This window comes from Nymphaea colorata, chromosome 1 (assembly GCF_008831285.2).
Source record: "Nymphaea colorata isolate Beijing-Zhang1983 chromosome 1, ASM883128v2, whole genome shotgun sequence".
Classification (NCBI taxonomy): Eukaryota; Viridiplantae; Streptophyta; class Magnoliopsida; order Nymphaeales; family Nymphaeaceae; genus Nymphaea; species Nymphaea colorata.
In genome coordinates, this window is record NC_045138.2 from 40,871,781 (window position 1) to 40,894,549 (window position 22,769).

General features: G+C 39.9%; 3 protein-coding genes across 3 annotated transcripts; 1 reads left to right on the plus strand and 2 right to left on the minus strand.

Annotated features, from left to right (window-relative positions):
* Nucleotides 1-3,448: 3,448 nt before the first annotated feature.
* On the plus strand, nt 3,449-6,121 carry LOC116249255 (annexin-like protein RJ4). The gene is made up of 6 exons (XM_031622478.2): nt 3,449-3,650; nt 4,107-4,252; nt 4,363-4,578; nt 4,937-5,149; nt 5,244-5,330; nt 5,743-6,121. The coding sequence occupies exons 1-6, from the start codon at nt 3,575-3,577 to the stop codon at nt 5,944-5,946; spliced, it is 942 nt and encodes a 313-aa protein (XP_031478338.1). The 5' UTR covers nt 3,449-3,574; the 3' UTR covers nt 5,947-6,121.
* Nucleotides 6,122-8,363: 2,242 nt separating this feature from the next.
* LOC116247514 (mitochondrial fission 1 protein A-like) lies at nt 8,364-12,603 on the minus strand. The gene is made up of 5 exons (XM_031619706.2): nt 12,385-12,603; nt 10,477-10,615; nt 10,163-10,284; nt 8,975-9,038; nt 8,364-8,874 (listed from the first exon to the last, which is right to left on the minus strand). The coding sequence occupies exons 1-5, from the start codon at nt 12,475-12,477 to the stop codon at nt 8,789-8,791; spliced, it is 504 nt and encodes a 167-aa protein (XP_031475566.1). The 5' UTR covers nt 12,478-12,603; the 3' UTR covers nt 8,364-8,788.
* A 7,202-nt stretch (nt 12,604-19,805) lies between these two features.
* Nucleotides 19,806-21,183, minus strand: LOC116245961 (AT-hook motif nuclear-localized protein 17-like). The gene has a single exon (XM_031617606.2). It carries the CDS (start codon nt 20,979-20,981, stop codon nt 20,118-20,120), a length of 864 nt encoding a protein of 287 aa, XP_031473466.1. The 5' UTR covers nt 20,982-21,183; the 3' UTR covers nt 19,806-20,117.
* Nucleotides 21,184-22,769: the final 1,586 nt, after the last annotated feature.

The window sequence follows — 22,769 nt, forward strand, 5'->3', positions numbered from 1 at the left end:
GTGGTAGCAATACATTACATCCATCAACTTAAATGTCGTGTCCCACCACTTTAACATGCATGCAAGAACATAACATCCATGGTAATCAAATTAGAAACCTGATATTAATAGATCGGACCAGCTATGCTTTACCTTTAAAGCATGTCCGTCAAGTACTTAATCTCTGCTATATAACTTGGACATGAACAACTTAATTTTTCATGAAAATTAAAAAAAAAAGTTTTAAAATAGAGATAATGGGTGGGTGGAGAAATATGATGTCCCAAGGACACAAGTCCCATCCGATTTTTAAAATTTATTAATTTATAATATTTTAATGGATTTCCATTAAATGTATAAAAAATTATAAGCAGGTTAATGCTACAAGCCGTTCCTGAACTTATAAAATTTTCTAGAGGAATCGAGCATTAGAAAAGGCTATATAGGAGATATATTTATAAACAAATAACTAAGGAAAGACATACAATTTGAAATAATAAAGGTGAATAATGATAAAAAAATAAAGAATATTTCATAAAAATAAGTTTGGCTTTTGAATTAGAAACAAGAACATCGAACATTTTAAGACAAGATATGTTCCCGCTTTTCAATAGAAGGGTACTTTTAGAATTTTGTAAATAGAAAATTTTGAATTTCATTTTTGCCCTTGTAAAGGGGTCTTCCGCTTAACTAACAGGAGCATTTTGGTCAATTTTGAAGACAAAAATATATTTTATCAATCAAAGGAGGAGTGGTTTTATGTGAAGGGTGCTTTCGTCATTCTATATAAGTTGAGGGAGGTCATTTATGATTTACCTGAATGTTATGTTATTTCTTATTATAATTTTTAAGAAAATTCTTTTCTTAGGGTAAATTTATTTGAAGGAGGTTATTTTTATGCCATTTTACTTGTGACAAACTTATTGGATTCATGTTAAAACTAAAATTATTCTTAATTAAAAGAAAACTAATAAAATAAAAAAGTTGAAAACAGAATCAACCTTTGAAGTGCTTTTAAGTTTCAATGTCATATTCAATCAGCCGTTTGAAAGGCATAAAAGGAAAAAACGGTTGCACAGAAAGAAAGAGATTCAAACCTATCCGCACTTCTATCGTGCGACCCAAAATCACACGCTTTCCGTCGCATCACGGCAAGAAAATGGAAACGCTTCGCGTTTATATGAAATAGGCTCAAACTGTAAGGCCAAAAAATTAAAATTAATATATTATTCACCTAATATTAAAATTAATATATATTGTAAGGCGAAAAAGTTTGTCACATCCGACATGTGAAGGGGAATAAATTAATATTAAAAAATTAATTTCAGTGCCGCAGATTGGATTAAAAACTTTTTGTAAAAGGCGATGAGGTTTTCGAAGAGCAGGACCGAAAGGATCCACACTTAACCGAAAAAGACAAGATGCCCTCACGCCTTTTTTTTTTTTTTTTGAAGTCAGTTTCGAGAGCTCAATTTTAATCATTTTAAATTATTTTCTTCAGATCAAAAGATAAGAAAATAGGATAATGCGGTTGGATACTTATCGGCTGATGTGTCATATTAATGAACAGACGGATACATCCCCAATACCATTATTTATAAATTGGTTGAAGTTGAAACTTGGACATACCTAGCTAGTTATATGTCTTTAAATAAATGCTTTGGGAACCATATTATACGTTTTTATCTTGTAAAGTTATTCTATATAAGATACATTTGGGGTGCATTTGACTGCTCTATCCAAAGTGATTTGAGAACTATAAATTTAAGATTAAACTCTTCTTACTTTGAGCGTTGCCAAGATTTTCTTCAAGACACAGTCCAACCTTTGGATTTAAGTAGGGCCAAACTGAATTCAAATCTAAAACATACATAGCGTAATTTCAAAAATTTATTTTTTTCAATATATATATTTTTTTCATGGGTGGGGCCATGGCCTAGGCACCCCCCTCCCCCTTCCCTCTGTCCTTGAGTGCAGATCTTAGCACATAAAAATGTCCTTAGTTTGCTAAAATATAGATTCAACAACTTAATTGTGCAAGGTTGTCTAAGAAGTTAACACCCACAAAAATTGAACCAGCAACTGGCCGCCTACTAATTGTTGTCTCGACCAGCTATCCAAAACCCTTAGAGCTTAATTATATCCTGGACATACATAACATATACAAGTTTCATCTTGTTTCTCTTATTGTATGGTTGCAATTAATTACCTGGTGACTTGAAATATATTTGTATATATGTTGTGACACATGGGTAGAGTTCATTTATTTTCATGAAGTTTATAACATAGCTAATGTAGAGGAAAATGCATAGTAGGAGCCAAAATAAGGAGTATTCATATAACATAAGTAGGAAACATGTATTTGCTACAAATGCTTACGGATAGGGTTCTGTTGGAATCTTGTATATTGGTGGCAGAAATTTGTTCTACATAATTACAAGCCTATACATAAGATTTTGTTTCTGTTTTTTGCTGAATATTTTAGTTTAAGATTGTAAAATAAGATGTAGCTTTAATGAGGACATTTTGGATTCCTGCATCACCAAAAAAGAAACTTAACTGGTGTTGGACTTCAAGAAAGATAGGTGCATTATGGTTTTAAGATTTTTCCATAATCATCACGAACTTGGCTATGTTTTAGATTCATATTTATTCCTCATTTGATTTTCACATTTTTCAAATTCATGTGTGCATTCAAGAAACCTAATAATCAATTTGAAGAAATATCTAATCTTATTCGGTCAACAAAAACTTATTGACACATTAAACACATTCGTTTACTTCTTGAGTTTTTGGACGTAAAAACTTCATCTATATGATTAATTATTTGAAATCTCAAGACCATACGAGCTCATCTTTCTAATCCACGATGGTACAATCAAGGGTGAAAGCGTCCTTCTACTCCATTAACAGATTTATTTATGTTGATCTATTTTTTTAGTTTTAGATATTGTTGGTGATCGACCATTGAAAAACAGCATGTTACACGCAGCAAATTCAAAATGAAAAGATGAACATTGTGGAAAAATATTTGTAACATGATTGCCGCCTGTTCAAACGAGTGATAAGAACACTTGCAAAGGGGTTGAATCCAGTAAAAGAGTTTTGCAATTTGTCACTGTCTCCAACCCAAACTAATTCCAACTCTCAACATGTTCAACTGATTCTAATCCGAACCACTTCCTATCTCTACCAATTCACAGTGAAGCATGAACAACTTTTTGATCAGTTGAAAGGAAGCTCCCAACGATCTCCGAAAACTGATCACAGAGGAGGCCATGTTTGTCATTATAAGCAAAAAGAATAATTTACTCGCAGTGAAACGACAATCAGCGAGAAACGCGTTCCTCGGCAGGTGAACACGTAGTCAAGCCAGTGCTCGCAAGTCATTGATTGCGAGCACTAAAAATTTTAAAGGAAAAAGAGTTATACCACCAAATCGAGGAAGAAAAAGGGCAGGTGGAGCAGGTTTCTTTTTTTGCCATCCCCTGTGTGTGCTCTATAAGAGCCTTGCTGAGTCCACTGTCTTTTCATCACCGACTCTCACCATCTTCTTGCGTGGAAAGAAGTGCTGGTGGTGTTTCAGAGAGAAAGAATGGCAACCATCACCATTCCTCACCCTGTTCCTCCACCAACAGAGGACGCTGAGAGGCTCAAGAAGGCCTTCCAAGGTATCTTCATAACTACCCAGGATCCTCTGCTGATGCTTTCTCTGTTTATCCTGTAAAAGAATGCGTGTTGTTTCTTTCTCTTTTTGATCTTTCCGACCAAGTTGTAGGTTTTTTTTATCTTTTTGGTCCTTGATGGGGAGGATCGTCCATTTTCCTTTACTCACATTGAGATTATTAAAATGGCCGTGTTTTTTGGTCTTGGTGTTTAGATGTTCCTCTGTTTCTGCATGATCGAGAAAGGTCCTTAGTTCTCTGTTTTAGAACGGTCTGATCATGGAAGAAACTGCAATCAGCAAGGACAAACACAATCTAGACGTGTTTTAATCTTCTCTTTAGTTCACGATAACGAAGCCGATCATGCATTTCTCATAAAACCTCTGAACTCGGCATGATATTTTGTTGACGTTTCTAAAGATGATCGGTAATGGTGGTACTGATTCATCATAAAACATGCAGGGTGGGGCACGGATGAGAAGGCCGTCATATCTGTCTTGGCTCACAGGAACGCTGCTCAACGCAACGCTATCAGACAGGCTTACCAAGAACTGTATGGTGAGGATCTCATCAAACGTCTGGAGAAAGAATTATCTGGCGACTTCGAGGTTACAATCCGAAACATCTTGAGTATTTCGTCTGCATACGTGTTCCTGAACATGGTTCAACAATAAAACGTAAACTCCTCTGTCTGTTGTTTTATGATTTCCTGTGCCAGAGAGCTGTTTATCGATGGATGCATGATCCGGTCGAGAGAGAGGCGATCATAGCGAATGTGGCAGTCAAGAAGGAGATAGATTACAGGGTCATAGTGGAGTTGGCTGCCGCTCGATCCTCAAATGAACTCTTGGCGATAAGGCAGGCCTACCATGCTCGTTACAAGTGTTCTCTTGAAGAGGATGTTGCTGCTCACTCTCATGGCGATCTTCGCAAGGTATGTACTCTGTCATCCTTGTAATGTTTCCATTAGCAGTAGGAAGATAAGTTCCTACGAGCTGGTAGGAGCCAGAGAAGTTTTCAATGAGAACCCTAGAATGGCACAGATCGGCCATTTTAGGGGTCCCATTTTAAAGGAAGGCCCTTCATATGCCCCACACCATGATGATGATAGCCACGAAATGGGGCTTTATATGGCTTGATAGAACTTGATCCTTTTCTTCTAGGCTGGCTTCCTTGACATGTTGTACTTTTTCAACCATTTAAATGTTATGTGTATCCGCACTTCTTCTTCCATCATAAGGGTGCACATGAGAAACATAATATATGTACTAAATGTGATGTGGGTTTTGCAGCTTCTTGTAGGACTTGTCACTGCGTATAGGTATGAAGGTCCAGAAGTGGATGCAAACCTTGCAAAATCTGAGTCGAAGACCCTCAGGACTGCTATTGATGGCAAGGCATACAACCATGAAGAGGTCATCCGTATCTTGACAACCAGGAGCAAAGCACAGCTCAGAGCTACCTTTAACAGATACAAAGATGACTACAACAATTTTATCACTAAGGCCTCTCTCTCTCCCTTTCCCCAACTCAAATTTGTTTATTGTTCAAAAAGTTCTAATATAGAAGTTATAATGTTGATGGTTATGGCTATTTCAGGATCTGAAGGCCACCGCTGATGAATTTCTTTCAGCATTGCGAGCAGTGATCAGATCCATCTATGCTCCTCACAACTATTATGAAAAGGTAAATCTTGTGAACAAAGAATCTGCCATATTCAGACATGATTTGCATTCGAAGTTAGAGATCAACAAGTTGTTCAATGGGCACCTGAACATTTGCACTCATCTACATGCATAAACTTGCCTTTTGCCTGTCATTCTTTGGTCGATCAAAGGGAAGGCTGCCATGCTTGTGGAAGGATTCTTCTCCGTGTTGTTCGTGATCTAATTGAGTGCAACAGGCGGTTCACTTCTGTTATTGAGACATATTGATCCGTTCTTGGTCGATCATACATGTTCCTCATGGCCTCTGTTTGTTTATAATTATATAACAGATAGTCATTACCAAGCATGACAGCGTGTGTGAAGCTCATGCATTACGCCATTTCTTATAATTCTTCAAGTTCCATAACTTCCCACTGTCTCTGCACTCATAGGTACTGCGACTGTCGGTGAACAAGGGGACTGATGAAGATGCTTTGACTCGAGTGATTGTCACACGCGCTGAGTTCGACCTCAAGAATATACAGGAAGAGTATTTCAATAGGAGCAGCATCACCCTCGATCAGGTGGTTTCTAAGAAGACTTCTGGTGATTACAGGGAATTCCTCCTTGCCTTGCTGGGTACCGGGAAATACTAGAGCCGAGGAACCGTCACCGTGGTCGTCTGTTTGATGCACTCTTTAGTTCTGTGTGTTGCTTTTTGTGGGAAGTCTTGATGGCTTCGGATGTTATAAGTGAATAATGTTGAACTCTATGAGGTGTGCTTTTTCATATGAGATAATGCAGAGACTCGTGTGTGGTTCATCTTAAAAATGTGTGTTGCCCATATCAGATCTACTTTTAATAATGCCACAACCCCGTGATTCACTTCTATGGCCGACTGAACTTTGCTCCCACCTTTGGCGGTTTGCTGGAGGCAAAGCCATCCAATTTTCCTTTTCTTGCTTTGACGGTTTTCAGGGTTAGGGCTGCTTTTGATTTATGATACATCTTTTAATTTGTCTTTTAATTAAATTGCTTTTGGTCTATGGTACATCTTTTAGTTCAAGTCTTTTACTTTAATTCAAGTGTGTAGTCACTATTTGTATTTTATAAAAGTAGCGCTCATGAACACCAAGCAGTGTTTCATTTCACTTTTCTTTCTTTCAATTTGTTTGAGTTGATGAGTTATCAGTTTGATTTTTCTTTCAATTTGTTTGAGTTGATGAGTTATCAGTTTGATTTTTATGGGTACTACTCTTTTGATATTGCAAATGATGTGATACAATCATACATATTGGTTGGTGGGTGTCGTGCTTTTCAGTCAGGTCTCACAGCATTCTCTGCACCTCAACCGGCAACGATAAAAGGGGAGTTAAAGAGGCGAGAGGGGATGGGGCGGTCTTCGCCATTAAAATCCCATTTTCTTTGTTATTTTGCTTCCCATTGTTTTTGGTTGCCTCGGATTCATTTTCATTCCAATTATTGTTCAGTGCATCTTGCCCATTTGTTAATGGCTGTGCTTGCTCGATACGGGGAATAATCAGTGCCGAACCCGAACGTTTTGGTTAAAAGGACAAAAGCACCTCCTCCTGCACTGCACCGCCCTCGCTCGGAGCCACTGACGAGGTGTCACTGCCCTGCACCAGGCTCTTGTACGGGCTCCCGTGATCGACTGAATCTATCTTCAATGGCACTTCAGAGGATGGGCCCGATCTTGAACGGTGGAGGAGGTTTGCGACAGACTTGCACGCGCGGTAAACGAGACGCCCTCCATTAGAACACTCCCAAAAACTTTGTCTCACTTCTTGTAGAAAAAAATTAGGGGAGAGGGGGAAGGCGTGCGATGGAGCTCAGCTTGACTCATCTCTTTCTGTTCGAGCTCAAGTGCAGCTCTTCACTAGTATATTTCTCTGTTTGAGCTCAAGTGGGGCTTTAGAAGGTTAGCATATTTAAGCCTGTGAATTGAAACCTAACTAAGCTCAAGCTTGATAATCTTTTAACCCGATGTGTGCTTGATAGCAATCTAGTTAGATCATTAAAATATGGTGCAGCACCTAAGCACCACGTTGCTATGATACGAAGGAGGCAGCAGCTGAGGAGGGAACGACGGAGGAAAAAGACAAAAAAGAAAAAAAGAAAAAAATCCGTAAGTTGCAACGACTTCATGGTATATAGATCTAAGATCCATATTCAAAACACTAAAGTTACGCAAGTCTACTGCGTTTAATCAAGTTGAGTTTGTGTAACTCGAACTCAATTAGTGGACAAATTTGAGTTTTAGTTTAATCTCAGACTGGACTGGTTTAACAAATAAGTGGAGCTCCGTTCGAGCTTAACCGAGCAAGTTCCAGTCATCCCGAATGGGCACAACTCATTGGATACCCCTAAGTTGATGAAGGAGGAAGCACAACTCATTGGATACCCCCAAGTTTATGAATGAGGAAGAAAAGCGGAAGAGGTAACCAATGTAAATAATTTAGATTCAGGTTGGATTCCGTCTTTAGCGTTTCAGATTTTGCAGGATTAGATTCAAATTAAAAATGGGTTTCAAGCATAAAATCCAACATATAAATGTTGGATTTTTATTGCATGTTGGAAGAATATCATACTCAAATTTTAAATTCTATCATAAAACTAGACACAGTATTTGAATTCAATTAGTAAACATTAAATCTAAAATCCTCCTGGAGGAGAAGATTGAAAGGGCAGGTCGGTGATGGCTGGTTTAAACGGTGGACTCGCTGGTTTGAATGGTGGACCGCGGATGATGCAGTGGAAGTCGGCTTTAATGGCGTCCAAGAGAAGGGAAACTGAGTATAAACAAGAGCAACTTGCTGAGAAGTTTAGGAAGAGATGAGGGGAAGGTGAGTAAAGAAAAAAAAATAGAAAGCATCAACCTGGCATCAGGAATATTGGTTCAGGGAGGATTTAAATTTGCTGGATGGATGTTGTCAGATGTTTAAAAATAAAAATTCTCTCACTAGAAAACAGTCATGACAAGAATGTTAACAATGGTTTATGATGCAATGACACTTGTGTCTTTAGCAACGTTTATGGTGATTTCAGCAAGAGATTTTTATTCATCAATCTACCCCACCCAAGTCTTCTCAACAATAAAGTCCATAGACTAGCATTCTTGTCTTCAAGGGAAATAGAAAAAGGAAAAAGCCCTTTGACAGGAATTCAGAAGGAAAACAACAATCTAACGAACGAATGCTTGAAATAGCATAACAAAAAGCCACTTATCATCTGCAACACGGACTAAAACAAGAGAACGATGACACAATCTTCTCCTGAACCAAAAAAAAAAAAACCCTCACCAACAAGTATGTTCTAGAAACAGATCACCAAAGTAGTTCTCAGGGAATTTCCTGTACAAGCTGACTATGAGGTTTATAGCTATTCGATTATTGATGACCATGACTCAACCCTTTTCCCCCATCCGTTAATTGTTTTTTGGCTTTTGCTCTGTTCTTACTGTGGCAGAGAAAACATCTACTACTTCTTACGAGCCAAAGCTGCAGCAATTCCGCCAACTACGATTCCTGTTACAGTTGCTGCAATGCCAATGCCGATGACACCATCTGTTGAAAGAGCGTCGTTTGTTAGCGTCTTATTACATTTCTAATTAAATGCTGCTGAGTCAAGACAAGTAATCTAGTGGAGAATCAATCCAATCCTCACCTTTGGCGATTCTATCTTCAACCACCTTCTTAAGAGATTGTGCCTGACGAAAATCTGGGGAGATCTGCGAGTACACAATGGCCAAACATTTCAGATTAACACAGTAAAAATAAGTTAATAAAATAATGAAAATCACAAAAAGATTAGAACGATTAATACATGGTTTTGCAGTACCTAGATTTGTCACATTTAGGACATCTATCTGGAGCCATGCATTGAGATGGAAATATGGTTTCTATGCGCTTGGCAAACAATGATTTTCAATTTATGGAGAACACCTCAAAAGCTATTTCGAAACAACTATCTATTTTCAAATTCTGAGCAACACAAAAAGGAGCTTGATAAACATTTTACTAGTTTGCAGGAAAAAATGAAGCCACACCAATGCATTGTGTTTATCAATAACTACCTGTTCAGGATGATGTTGGAATATGGCTTTGATGATAGTGCCAAATTATCAGCTACACCTATAATGTAGTATTTTGGCAACACTAGTGCGGCCAAACGTAAGAATGCCTTGTGGGAACTGCAGCCATTCTATATTGCGTATAAAGATCGTGTTCCAATTCCAAAGCGGTTCATGCATGGTTTTAATTATCTAGACCTTCATTCACGCTGAAAACCAATAAGTTCAATAACCTTTACCCCATAGCACCATGATATAATCCAAGTTCTCTCCCAAAAGTTACAGGAATATTTATAGGTTCATTAATTTGAAATTTTGAACATTGAAAAATAACAATGGTGCTAACTAAATGCACAACCTCCACCTTACAGATACAAAGAGAACATGCAGACACCATTTTGATGAATGAAATTGGGAAACTGTCATCAGCGTTGGTGAGGACTGAGGTAATTGGTTACATCAACATACAATCACCATGACTGAATTGTCTAATTGGATAACATGCCCAAACCTTCAATTAATAAAATGGTGAGTTCACAAATCCAGATTATTCAGAGTTCTGCATCAGATGCCAAATGTAACACGAAAGCTGTAGAAGTAATTGTAATAATAATAATAAATAATAACAATAATAACTCAAAGAAGAAGAAGACAAACCATCCATGTTCCAGTCTTCCAGATGATTTGGACTCTGGAGTTCATTCATACATGTTATCGTAGCTTCAACTTTTGACGGCCATGGAAAATATTGAAGGTCCTATAGGAACGAGATTGATACATACCTCCAATGATTGATCCAAAAGATTCCGGCTTCGAGAGTAGTCTCCACTTCTATAGTATCCCACAGCCAGAAGATAGAGCTTCTCCCTTTTCTGGAGAGGGCTGCTCGCGCTATCCAGAGCAACTGAAGAAAAAGTTGGTGTTTGTATAAGTTTTAAGAAACAATAAATTTTTACACGATCATCTGAATCATGCATAGTAGCTTTTCCAATGAACAACGTGTCAAAGCCTAATATAATTGCCAGGAGGGAAGAAAGCAAAATCCTATGAGATTTAAATCTTAGGAAGAAAAGAAACAGATTCCACAAATATAAACCTTCTAGCATAGCGATTCCACGCTGCACATCCTCAGGCTGCTTTGAATGAACAAGTGCCCAAGATAGCCTCATTATGCTATCATTCTTGTTTTCAGCCGAGTCGCCAGCTCCTCCTTCTGCAACTTCTCGCTCACAGCCCTAAATTCCATTAAGGCAGGGAAGCAGAATGTAAGCAACAAATATAGAACCCTATAGCAGAAAAAAAATTAACATACCTACAGTAAAAGGTCAGATGAATAGAAGAACCCAGAGGAATTTAAAGCAAATGGAAGATACAACTGTAATAATAACATGCTTTAAGGCTTCTATGTTGATGTTCTAAGCAGAGGGGTCCTAGAGTTACAATGTCCATGTCTTTGTTAGATTTGGTAATTGTGCTAATTTATTAAATAATTGTGTACTGATAGATTTGATAATTGTGTTAGATAGAAACATGTTACATTTGATAAAATAACCATTTTATTAAATTTGATAATTGATGTTGACAAATATAAATAGCAAAATGAAGAACATAAGAAACATGTTTCTTGGATTTGACAATTGTGTCAAAAACAGTGTTTGCCGTAAAACTTTACGCTGCAATTTTCATGGTTGTCCTTGCTATTCTGTAATTTAAAGGACAACTTCTAGTTGGACTCGATACACGAGCTTGCAAGTATTGAACAGGAGTAAGCATTTACTTTTATGTTTAAACAAAAGGGGAAAGGTCAACGCCTGTAACTCTTAAATAATCACATGTCAAACATTAACATCGAGAAATTTGTAATCCTCTTGAAACGTTCATATAGTTGATACCATGAACATGATTGTTGAGAATAAAAGATATGACCATTACAAAGTGAAAAGGAATAACATACGACAGAAAACATATGAAAATTTTGGAAAATCAGAAGAAAGGCCTAAGAAGCATCTGAGCAATCCAAAGGTAACTAGAAATATTAGAAATAGGCATCAGTTTGAAAATAGAAAGAGGGTCAATTTTCAAAACTGCTTCAACAAGATAATGTTTAAAGGGAACTCTAGGATACCTAAATTCTTGAACGATAGTTCCACGGACCTATTTGATGTTGTAGCACAAAATGAGATTTTCTGAGATTTCTAATCTATCACATCCATGCTACCAAATATCCGATAGGTGAAAGTGAAACTCTCCTCATCTTCCCAAGACATTTGAGATGAGAAACAAAAACTATATTACTTCCTAAATATTTAAACATTCCAAAAGTTAAAGAGTTTGTGCGGTATTACCAAAATTCGAAATTTTCAACTTCTCATTTTTTTTATGCATTTTTAGGCTATTTACATAGAACAATTTCCCCAAAGCTTTGAAATTTTTTGCAAGGCCTTCCCTCACCAAAGAAACCCTTCTGTAGAAACTCCGTAACATTTCATCACGACACTATGCTGTTGAACACAAAAGTAGTTCTCGTCTATCTCTGCAACCATAAATCTGATTCGTCCATTATAGGATGCTGCTAGAGAATAAAAGAACAACAAAAAATGCCAAACAATTTTAGCCCCAATTACAATGCCATTCATTGATCATCAAAGTCCGTGACCGATTTCAATGGTACTGAACACAAGATCCTGATCTAAACTGAGAATCCCAATCTAGAAAAAGCAACGTGACTCCGCAGAAATCGAACTTATATAACCAAAGCATCACAACCCAACATCTTTAATCAGTAACAATCCAACAATCAACTCCTATAATTCCCCCAAGCCCCTTCTTTATCCCAATTCGGGATGACAACAGCTAGAACCTGAGGTTCCAACCAGGGTAAAGAAATACCACCAACCTAAAAAGCAAAACAAAAGGAACCCATAAGCCCGCCTCTGGGATTTGGGGCTTGCAAGGAGCGGTCAGACGGCAGGAATGGTAAAAGTGGAAGAAGAAACAGACTCACAGCTATGATGGTTCGATCCGTCCAGGGGAGTTGGTCTCCGCCGGTGAAGAAGTTGCCAACGGATTCGAAGAATTTGCCAATCTTAGCATCCATGGCGATGGAAAGAGCACAAAAAACGACAGACGAAGAAGACGATGAAGAAGAAATCTTCGGATTTTCTTTGTTAGCGTTGGGTTTTAAATGTGGAGACTTGGAGCTCCTGCAATGTCAGGACCTTTTTGACATCGTTGAAGTCAATATTTATTTATGTTTTTCCTTTCTAAAGAAGGCTTCACCTATTTGCGTTCTTTCCGTGCGGAGGAAGTCGATTCGCTGATTGGGCTTTCTAAAATGAAGAAAATAATTTTATAAGACAAATTCAATTCGCTGATAGGTGAACTTAATATGCAGTGATATTTTTTGTAGCCTGCCTTTTGCCTGTAATTTAGAAAATTTGCTTGTTAGGATGTTTTTTTTATCGGAGATATATTTTCATACAAATGGGCAAAACAAAACTCCAATTCCAGTTGTGTCCATTAAAAAAAAATATTAACTAAAAAAACTTAATTGAAGAATTGCAGCTAATATTCCCAGATTGGCAAAAAATTATTTTATATTCCTCTTTGACATTTTCTATGAAAAATATAATTTCTACTGAAAAATTACAAAATTTAAACTTCTTAAAAATATACCCAAAAAGAAAAATTCCCCTAATGTATATGTGAAGAAATAATTTATCATTTCAAGCTTGCTCACGAAGTCGTGAATACACCATCAGTCGACCAATCTACTGTAAACTCAGCTTTTGAACACAAGCGCATCGCTTTCTAAATGCAACTTTGCTTTGAAATATTTTTGTATGATAAAATTTAATAAATTGGATATGTTGAATTCCCAAACCAAATTATGAATCTATTTAACTGAATCTAGTAAAGGAATCTCGATCCAGTTACCAGTCGATTCAGATTCCATATACCATTTCATAGGGGGATCCAAGTCCAAATCTGAAATCCGATTATTATTTGCAAAAGTTCATCTCAATTACTTATAAATATAAATCTGATAAATGTATGCAAAGTTTCGTCTCAAATAAGTATAAACATTGGATCTCACGCTAGCCGGATTTGTTTCTTAAAAAAAAAAGCCTCATATGAATTTGAACCCAAATCCAAACCTAGTTACATAGAATTCGAGATTGGATCCTGCTAGAATTCGACCAATTACATCCCTACGATTGCGTCACCAACGCAAGAGCAGAGCAGGTAGACGTGTAAACGTTGGCCTGGCCACAAGGGGCCGGATAAATGAATGGCAGAATATATACATATTTGAGATATCATTTTTCAAAATTTTTATATAGAATAAATGAAAATTTTAAAATTTTATATGTAATTTTAATAATTTTTTAAACTGAAATATTTATGTTCAAAAGCATCATCCTCACATCAAAATCCATACTTTTCCATATGACAACAAACGATTTGCAAACTAGCTAAACAAATCGGATAGCAATACATTTTCATTATGTCAGACACCGTCGTCATGTGTCCATGATTGAGGAAGAAGCATGTGTTTCCAAACGAGTACGTAGAAGAAATCACAAAAAGGTGGTTAAAATTTGAGCAGAGAACATATCTCTCTTCAAATTCTAAAAAACAACAAATAGTCAGTCACTCAACTTTTGAGACAAATTATCAAGCAGCAGCTGACTGATAGAAATCGTTAAATTTTTGTAAAATTATAAAATTACTCTTTGTAAAAAAATCACTCTTTCTTTGGCCAGCTAAAGATATTTTTTGTCATTTTATAGTAAATTTGATGTTTTTTGACAGTAAATAACTCTTTTGCGGGATTCCATATGATTGTTAACTTTTTAAAAGTTAAGTTATGATTTGTCGTTTGTCCAAATACTAAATAACAACCAAACTAAATGAGTACTTTTATGAGCCATTGAAAAAAATAAAGGCATGCAAAGAACTAGCATCTCAATCGTCAATTTTTTTCCTTCTTGGGTGATATTCAAAATGCTGAATGGCCTTGGATGTCGTAAAAGATCCAGCAACTCATGCTTTCCCATCTTTCTTTTCCTGCATTGGATCTTAAGTCTTTGCTAGTTTTCTGTTGGCTCCAGTTTATTGTCCAACAGATTCAGAATACGTCAACATACTTGGAAGCCATTTCTGATATCAGAGAAGATGTAAAGAAGAGGTTCGCTTTGATCGGTTCCTTTCGTCGAGTTTGGTTTTCTGCAAATTGAGTTCCCAAGGAATGGGAACGAAGGCATCATACCTGCCTTTAGCATAAACTGGTATTTTTAACATTTTTGAAAATTGATACTGTCTGACATGCTTTTTCCTTGTCTGAAATTGAACGCACGTGTCCTGCTCATCCATCTTCCTGCTTCCTGTTTCAGTTCACTGCATCCATATATTAAAAGGAAAATGATGTGTTTAATTCATGCAGTTGTGAGTTCGAGAATCTCTCTTACAAGTTACAACTGTTCGTTGCTAACATTGCCAGTATCGGATCTATTAATTTCTCCTTCCTGTTTCTGTTGTCTTGCAGACTTCTTCTCTTTATGCTGGTTGGAAACATGGATTTTATAACTTGACCTGTTCTTTTCTAACTCCTAAACCCTGCTTTGTCGCCTGCTGTGATTCGTATTCCGCACTCCGCAGTTGTTGCCTGCCTTGCCTTGAAAAATAAAAGAACAGATATGTGACTGTCAATATGTGCAGATAGCCGATCGCCAAAAGAACCACATGGTCGGTGCATCTTCACTAATTTCTAGGTCTTGGCTGACATCCATAACATGATCAAGGTGGTAATGTTGAATCTTTGAAGTTCTCTGTATAAGTGGTAGCTTGGTATTTGCAAGTTTAATGCTTCTTTCCTGTTACTGTTTCCTTGTGATCAGGGCATTGACAAATTATCACAGAGACCGAACTCGCGGTGAAGCAAGAACAAGTGGTAACATGATCCGAGTTTTATTTGTGGATCTAATTGAAAACGAGCAGTATGATGATTCGGTGATGGTTGTTTTCATTTGAGGTGATAAATTAAGATGATGTTGGGGAAGACGGTGCCTGCCCTCCTTGTTGATGACAAAGACATTTCAATGCTTTGGAGTGAGTAGAAGGAATACGTCATCTTCAGTGTGTTGGGATAGCACTGCTTTAACTTGGGTATCGGTTTTCTTCCCTCTGCAACACATGGTGTTGATGTCACCGAAGCTCAAAACTTAACTCCCTCCATGTGCATTCCACTGTCCCCATGTAAGTACAGATTCACGGATTGCTTCTATCTCTCTGCAAGTGCGCTTTTGAAAGAGAGAGATCTGGCCATATAGCTTTATTTTTCATCTTCTTCTGACTGGGCTGAACAATGAACTGAGCAGCATCTTGTGGCTCCGCCTCTGTGTGCCTTGGTAGGAACACTTCCAATATGTTCGGTCCTTAAGATAAAACCTGCTTTCACCAACTGAGGGTGTGGATCAATGGGCCTAAATCCTTTTCCCAAAAGATTTGGTGAAAAAATGCAGTTGATCTGCCGGCAGTTTAAGAGAACTGCTGCTTTGAATTTCTTCAAGCCACCATTAAGAGGTTGAAAAGCAGTTTTCTAATCCAGCAGAGAAAGGGAAAGAGGTGTCATTATCATTTCCTTTAATAAGAAATCTTTGAGCTGGGAGCTAAAGCAGAATTTCAAAGACGGGTCCTTGTTTGACAATTTCCCTTTTTCGAACAGAGACCTCTTGAAAGCAATATGGATTCTCCATGGCCGCACTTTTTTAGCAACATCTTACTCAACTATGCCAACCATTCACCTTTTACTTTGGATTACTAAAATCCATTAATCCAGAATCTAACCTGTACGGGATCAGCTAAAATTCATCCGAAAGCATTTGTGAATTAATCCAAATAAAAAACGAAACAATTAAAACCCAGAAAATTTTGAAGAAAGACATGAAAACATTATATATATAATATAAAAGAAAAGAAAAAATTATAAAAAGCCCCCCAAAAAGTGTGAGCAATGTCCCTTAAAAGTTCTCTCAGTTTTATTTATATTGGAGTTTTTCTTCCAAGGTGTGATTGTATTTGTGAAATGTGAATAGATTATTATGTTAGCCAGTGTTAGCGGTACGAAATGACAGAGCTACCCTTAAGGTAAAAAGAAAACTTCCCATGAACCGTGAGCACAAATGCTGAATTAAAAAAAAATCATTTCATATAAAAAGACGAAAATGACCCTCCCATAAAACGGTGGAGCAGAGGTTCCCGTGTTAGCCACCAAACACGGAAATCAGACTGAAGTGTCTCTCTACCAATGAGCGAAGGAGGCCTTCAAAAGGCTACGAGTTAAAATATTTAAAAGAGAAACTCGCAATGATAAAAAGTTGAAGATCAGCTGCAAGGAAGCTTCTGCCTCCGATGTTAGATTCCAAAGCATAAAAGAAAAAAAAAAAATGTGTACATGATCAGTAGATTGCAGCGGTAATAAAAGAACTAGACCAACAAAAGTACAAGATGAACTTGGTAGAAGCAGAAAAGGAGAAAAAGGAAGAGGGTTGGGGGATTTGGAAAAAGATGAGATGAAGGATTCCGAAAGAAAAGCAGCTCTCTCTCTGTGTTTGTGGGATTTGCTTTGGTTTTGGTCAAGCTAGCAGTTGCCAGTTGATAAGATAATTTGTGCAGTGTTGAAATAAGTGGTGCTGAGGAAGGAGGAAGGAGCGTCGCTTCCCCACACTTAATGGTCGCAAAGCAGCAGAGCAGATAGCAGCAGTCTGTAAAAAGACGTTTGTATTGAACCCTGAACTTGGTGCTTCCCTGCTGCGTTGAAAAGTACAGTTTATTTTCTTGGAACAGTGTGCAAAGCAGCAAGCCCACCGACTGCAACTGCGCCTGCATGCGTTTCTTCCCACAGGCAGCATGGAATATATAGAAAGAGAGAGAGAGTGTGTGTGTGTGTGTTATGCAAGCGCGCACCACGCATCTTCATATAGGTGGTACGACCAGCCTCTCTTTTAGACCCCTTTTTTTTGCACAAGGAGGAAGGAGAAATCAATCAGAAGATTAGAAAGAGCAAGCGGCAGCTCCCCCTTTCTTGAGCCTCTGTCAAAAAGGTTGGCTGCCCATATGCTATGTGCAGCCTTTTCTGTTCAACTCTCTCTCTTTCTATCTCTAGAGGAGGGAGTTCAGGTAAATTAATACATGAAAGAGAGGGAGGAGGAGGTGAGTATGGGTGTTGATGCGTGACTAATCGGCAGCAGAGACGGTGCAGAGACAGGGACGTACCTTCTGCTCTGCCGCTGCTGCTGCAGGATTCGGTTTGAACATGCAACCATGAGGCCCCGCGTGCACCCGCTTCTCAGCAAAACACCAACCAGAATCTCTCTCTCTTGTAGGTACCGCGGAACCGCGGACGATGAGCCCAGGAGCTCACTGCTCAGTACTTGATTCGATTGGTTCTGAGTGTTCAGTCTATCTGCGGAACCAATTTGTTGCAGGAAGTAGGAAAAATCCGGCGGTTCATTTTCTCCTTCGTGCAAAGTAGTTTGTATATTAATTACATGAAAAGATCGAACTCTCAGAGAGAGAGAGAGAGGTCCTTTCACCAGCGTGACTGACGTGAAGCCTTTTTTTCTTTCTTTGTACAGCCAACAATTTCTAACCCAGTTTTGCTTTACAAAAAAAACTTAAAAGAAAAGTTTTTTTTTTTGCGTGAGATTTTGCCGGAGGGCCTACCCCTCACCCCTCAGCAAGTTTTCAGCAAGTTTTCACCGGAAGTCTATATTATTCTTTTTTCTGCGATTCTTTTCCTCAACTCCCATTTCAGGAAAGATAAAGCTATTGTCTTCGATGTCCTGATGTGATCAAATAAAACAATCGCTTTGATAATGAAAAGACTTTTTTAATTCCCCATCTTATGCGCTTTGGTGGTACAAGCCTCGGAGCACTTCTCTTGATCAGGCAGACTCCCCAGTTTGTCTGGCCGCAGGCAAGGCTTCATTTGTGTGTCTAACTTATGAGATCTTGTCCACAAATTGCAAAAGGCAATGCTTGAAGTCCCATCATGGCTTGGAGCAGACCAGAAGACCAAGGGCTCTTTCTATAGTTGCCAATTAATATATGCAAATAGAAGGAAGCAAAATGGAAAAAGCACATGTCCAAAAGTTACCACCTTTACATAATTGAGATGTGACTCAACCAAAACAAATCCAGAGCCGAGTTTGAAAAGAGGGAGGAGGATTCTTAGGAACTATAGTCTTAAGCAAAGAGTTTTCTCAATCTAAAGGTGAGTCATGTGATTTTGCTATTACAAGCTTTGTGAAGAAATGCTACCTCATCACTTCAAGTACTTTGAGTACTATACAGGCACGGGAACACAGTGCAATACTTAGATTACAGGAAACTACTCGGTTCAAGCAGTTTAATATTTTCAACTTCTGTTTACAATCTTGTGTTCCAAAGTTGTAAAAAGAAGGAAACGAATTGAATTTGAAAACTAAGCTCTGCCATGTTCAATTGGTATAATGCTGGTCAAGCGGTGCTGAGTCCTGAGCTGAATGCACTGAAAATGGCAGGAGGCGTGGAGGTAAAGGGAACACAAATTCACATGACTCGGTCGAGAGATTCCCGTTTCTATGGCGGCAAGAGAAAAGAGTGAGGAGTTGCACCTGTCAAATCAGAGGCCAGCCAGGGTAGCCCAACAGTCACCTTTCCTTCACATCAAGGTGCTCTGCTACTGAAGAAAGAGGACCTCCTGGCTTTCCCACCTATCGTCTAGACCTTTCTATTTTGTGCCGATCGCAGCGATTACGCACTTGGTCTTTGTCTAGACCCGAAGGTTGTCTGTTTCCCTGAAACTCTTTCGTAATCAGATGATGCTGCTCCCACTCGTCTCTTTCTTTCTTCCAAACTGTGACCCATTAGTTTTCCCATCCAAACAGACAGCACGCCCTCCCCTGACGATCGATGTCTTTCTGTCGTCTCTTTCGCTCTTTTAAATTCTCATCGTTTTCATTTTCCATCTAAACATGCACGCTTCGCAACTGGACCTTCATGGCGCTTCTATCTCGCTCCCCACGCGTTTCTCAGAACCCTTTTCCAATGCGTTCCTTTTTTCTGTAAGAGTAACGTACGCTTTTTTCTTTAGCTTTTGCACCATCAAGCCTGTAGATCGATTCACGTTATTCTGTTCACGTCATTTTTCTTTCACTGGGACTTCGACGGCGGTTTAATTTCACATTTAGACGTCGTTTTCCATTTGCTTTTCAAAGCTCTCGTATGTTATTCTTTCATCGGCTCCGCAATCAAATCCAACTTACACGCATTCCTGAATTTAAGCACCAATCTACACGGTCTCCCATATATGTATTTCAATGACACACACTTCATACAAGTCCAGAACCAAGTAAAAGACTCATGGTAAATCCGCTTGGGTTCTCTTTCTCTAAGAAATAGAAGAGGGCATACACTGCTGTCTCTGTCTCTCTCATACGTATCACTAGCTGACCCATATTAGCTATAAATTAAGTCTTTGAAACACAAGGAAGAGTGTGGTATATCAGTAGAAAGGTCAGGCTGATACAAGATTAAATATTAGTAAGTACAACGTCATAGCAATCCAGCCAAGCGAACAATGGAGGAAAAGACCAAACTGATATTGAGCGTATCTAACAACGTATGCATGATACGGCCATGGATGGCCATCTCCCATGCACAGAGAGAGAGAGAGAGAGAGATTCATTCGTTTCAGTAAGGAGGAGGCCTAGAAGAAGAGGGGGGCACCCACGTGAAGGCGTCATGGTGAGGAAGTTGACAACTCAGTGGGTTATACATCGACATGGAGCACGCTTCCATCTCCGCATCGGTCTCCTTCTTAACGCCGTTACCACCACCTCCACTACTTGTCCTGGCGTCGCCGGATTCATCGTCATTCGCCGGCAGCCGGTGGAAAGAGGGGTTGTTGAACGCAGCTGCAATGAGGACCACGGGGCTGGCAGCCACCAGACTGCCGGCGACTGTTCCACCGACGACCTGGCCCTGGGCTCCGGCGAGGCTGATGGTGAACGAGGAGGAGGCAGGAGGGGATGAGGGAGAGGAGGGAAGCAGGTAGGTCCCGCTGAGTGAGAGGATGTCAAAGCGGCCGTGAAAGGTAATGGTGCCGGCCGGAGATCGTCCGGAGGAGGCCACGGCCGTAGAGTTATGAAGCGACACATTGGCAACCGTCCCCCGGCCGCTGATGACGCAGAGGCCGAGGTGGTGGCGCTGCGCGAAGCGGGCGACGCTCTCCACCACGTCGCAGCCGGCGGCAAGCTCCAGGACGTGAGGGCGCATGGCGTTCTCCGCGTCGCGCGTGATCACGATGGGCGGCTTCGGCTTGTTCTTGGAGCCCGGAGGGCGGCCGCGTGGCTTCCGCGCCACGTCGATCGTCCCCATCGTCGCCGCCGCCGCTGTCGCAGCGCTCCTCTGCACTCTCCCAGCTGCACTGCCGGGAGTACACCCTCCACCCGTGCTTCCGCTCTCCGCCTCCTCGTCCTCCGACGTCGCGGCGCACTCCCGCCCTCCCCTCCCAACCACCACCGCCGCCGCTCCTCCCCCCATGTATTCCGCCATCTTCCTAGATGATCGGTGCTGCGTGAGAGCTGATAATGACAGGAAGCGAAAGCAGAGTCTCAGAAGAAAGCAAAAAACAAGAGAGAGAGAGTGACAGAGAGAAGTTTGGCTTTCGCAGATAAAACTGCGGGAATCACTTGGGATTTTATAATATAAAAGAATGAGAAAAGCGTACGCAGAGGAAAAGGAAAATAGGGTTTTGTCTTATCGATGGGAAAAGGTGGAGGGAGAGTGAGCAGAAGAAGAAGAGGAAGAGGGATGAGAAGCGAGAGACTCGTTGATTTAATGCCCATTACGGTGGCCGTGGCCCCACATCTCGGTGGGCCCCACACCCTCTTTCTCTAAAAGCATCGTTCTTTGACATGACCATCGTGTTCATATGATAGATTTTCGCAAGTTTGAACTCAGAACAGCGTCTGCAGTTGGACCAACCTTGGAACTTGGACCCGGTCCAATCACAACCCAGCCTCTTTGGTTACAACTTGCTTATCAATTAACATTATATTTTTGGCAATGCAGAAAAAGTCGATGCTTTTAAAATTTGAAAGAAAAATCGACTACTTATCAACCTATGTTGATGCTGTTAAAATGAAAATCACTGTTGTGCCAACCCCATGCTTCATTTACTTGAGTTTCAGAGAGAAGCAGCAAAAAATGGGACGTTGAGGATGAAAATTTCCTTCAAACTTTCTGAAAAGTGCGCTACTCGTTTCTAAAGGATCAATTCCGCAAGCTGACAATCGATCTCGAAAGATGGACGGCCGCCGCTGCGATTCTTTCCGGCGAAACGCCGTGAACGGCCGGTTGCCATGATCCAATTGGGCCAACCTTGGGGCCGAAGTATTCTATGTTCGATGGAGGCTCCTTTTTGTCGGACAAACTTATCGAACCGGGGTCCCGTCCCCAAGTGCTTTTCCCTCTTATGGCATAAGGAATCTCACTTTACTACTCCCTTCGGCTAAAAGATGTATCGTTATCGACTTAGCCTTCCGACTTCTTAAGTACCAAAGCCAAAGCCAAAGCTTTCATGTACAGCTGCTAAGGTATACTTCTTTTTCTTCAGCCAGTTCCATGAGAAATTCAAATCCCCCGAATTCCAAACACCAAATATCATATATGCATTTCTATTAGGTCACAAGTAGGGGTGGAGCGAAGACATGGCCCTGGGCCCACCTTAAAAAAAAAATCTTTTTAAAACATTTACATTAAAAAGATTTACTTGAAATATATAAAAATTTTGAAAAATGATACATTTTAGCCCCTAATCAAAATTTAGAAACATTAAATTGGCCAGCCCACCCCTAGTCACAAGCATTATTATATTTTTTGCTACTATAATATTACCCCGAACCTTTGCGTTTAAAAGGGAAACACGATCTTGTATATGTTTGTGTTGGAAATGGTTGAGCTACAATGCGGCCAAAGGTGTAGAAGACCCTTTGTCTCTGAATGATTGAGTTTTCGTGTGTTTTGAGGGGGGCTCGTCCTTAACAAGAACAACCTCCTTGTGTTTTCGTGTGTTGCGTTCTTTTTTCTTCTTAAAGCCTCAAGAGTAGGGGTGGGTATCGGGCCTGTTCACAAAAAATCAGGCCCAGCCCGGCCCGTTACAAAGAGAGGGAGAGGGGAAGGCGCTGGAAGGCGTTGGCCTTCCGTTGGAGGGCGACGGCAGGGAAGGGAGGCCACCGGCTGGTTCGCCGTCGTCGGACGGCACCGTGCGACCCACCGGTGCCCACCCACAGCCTGCCGGTGGCTTCCTCGCCGGTTTTGGGCGGGCGACGGCCGACAATG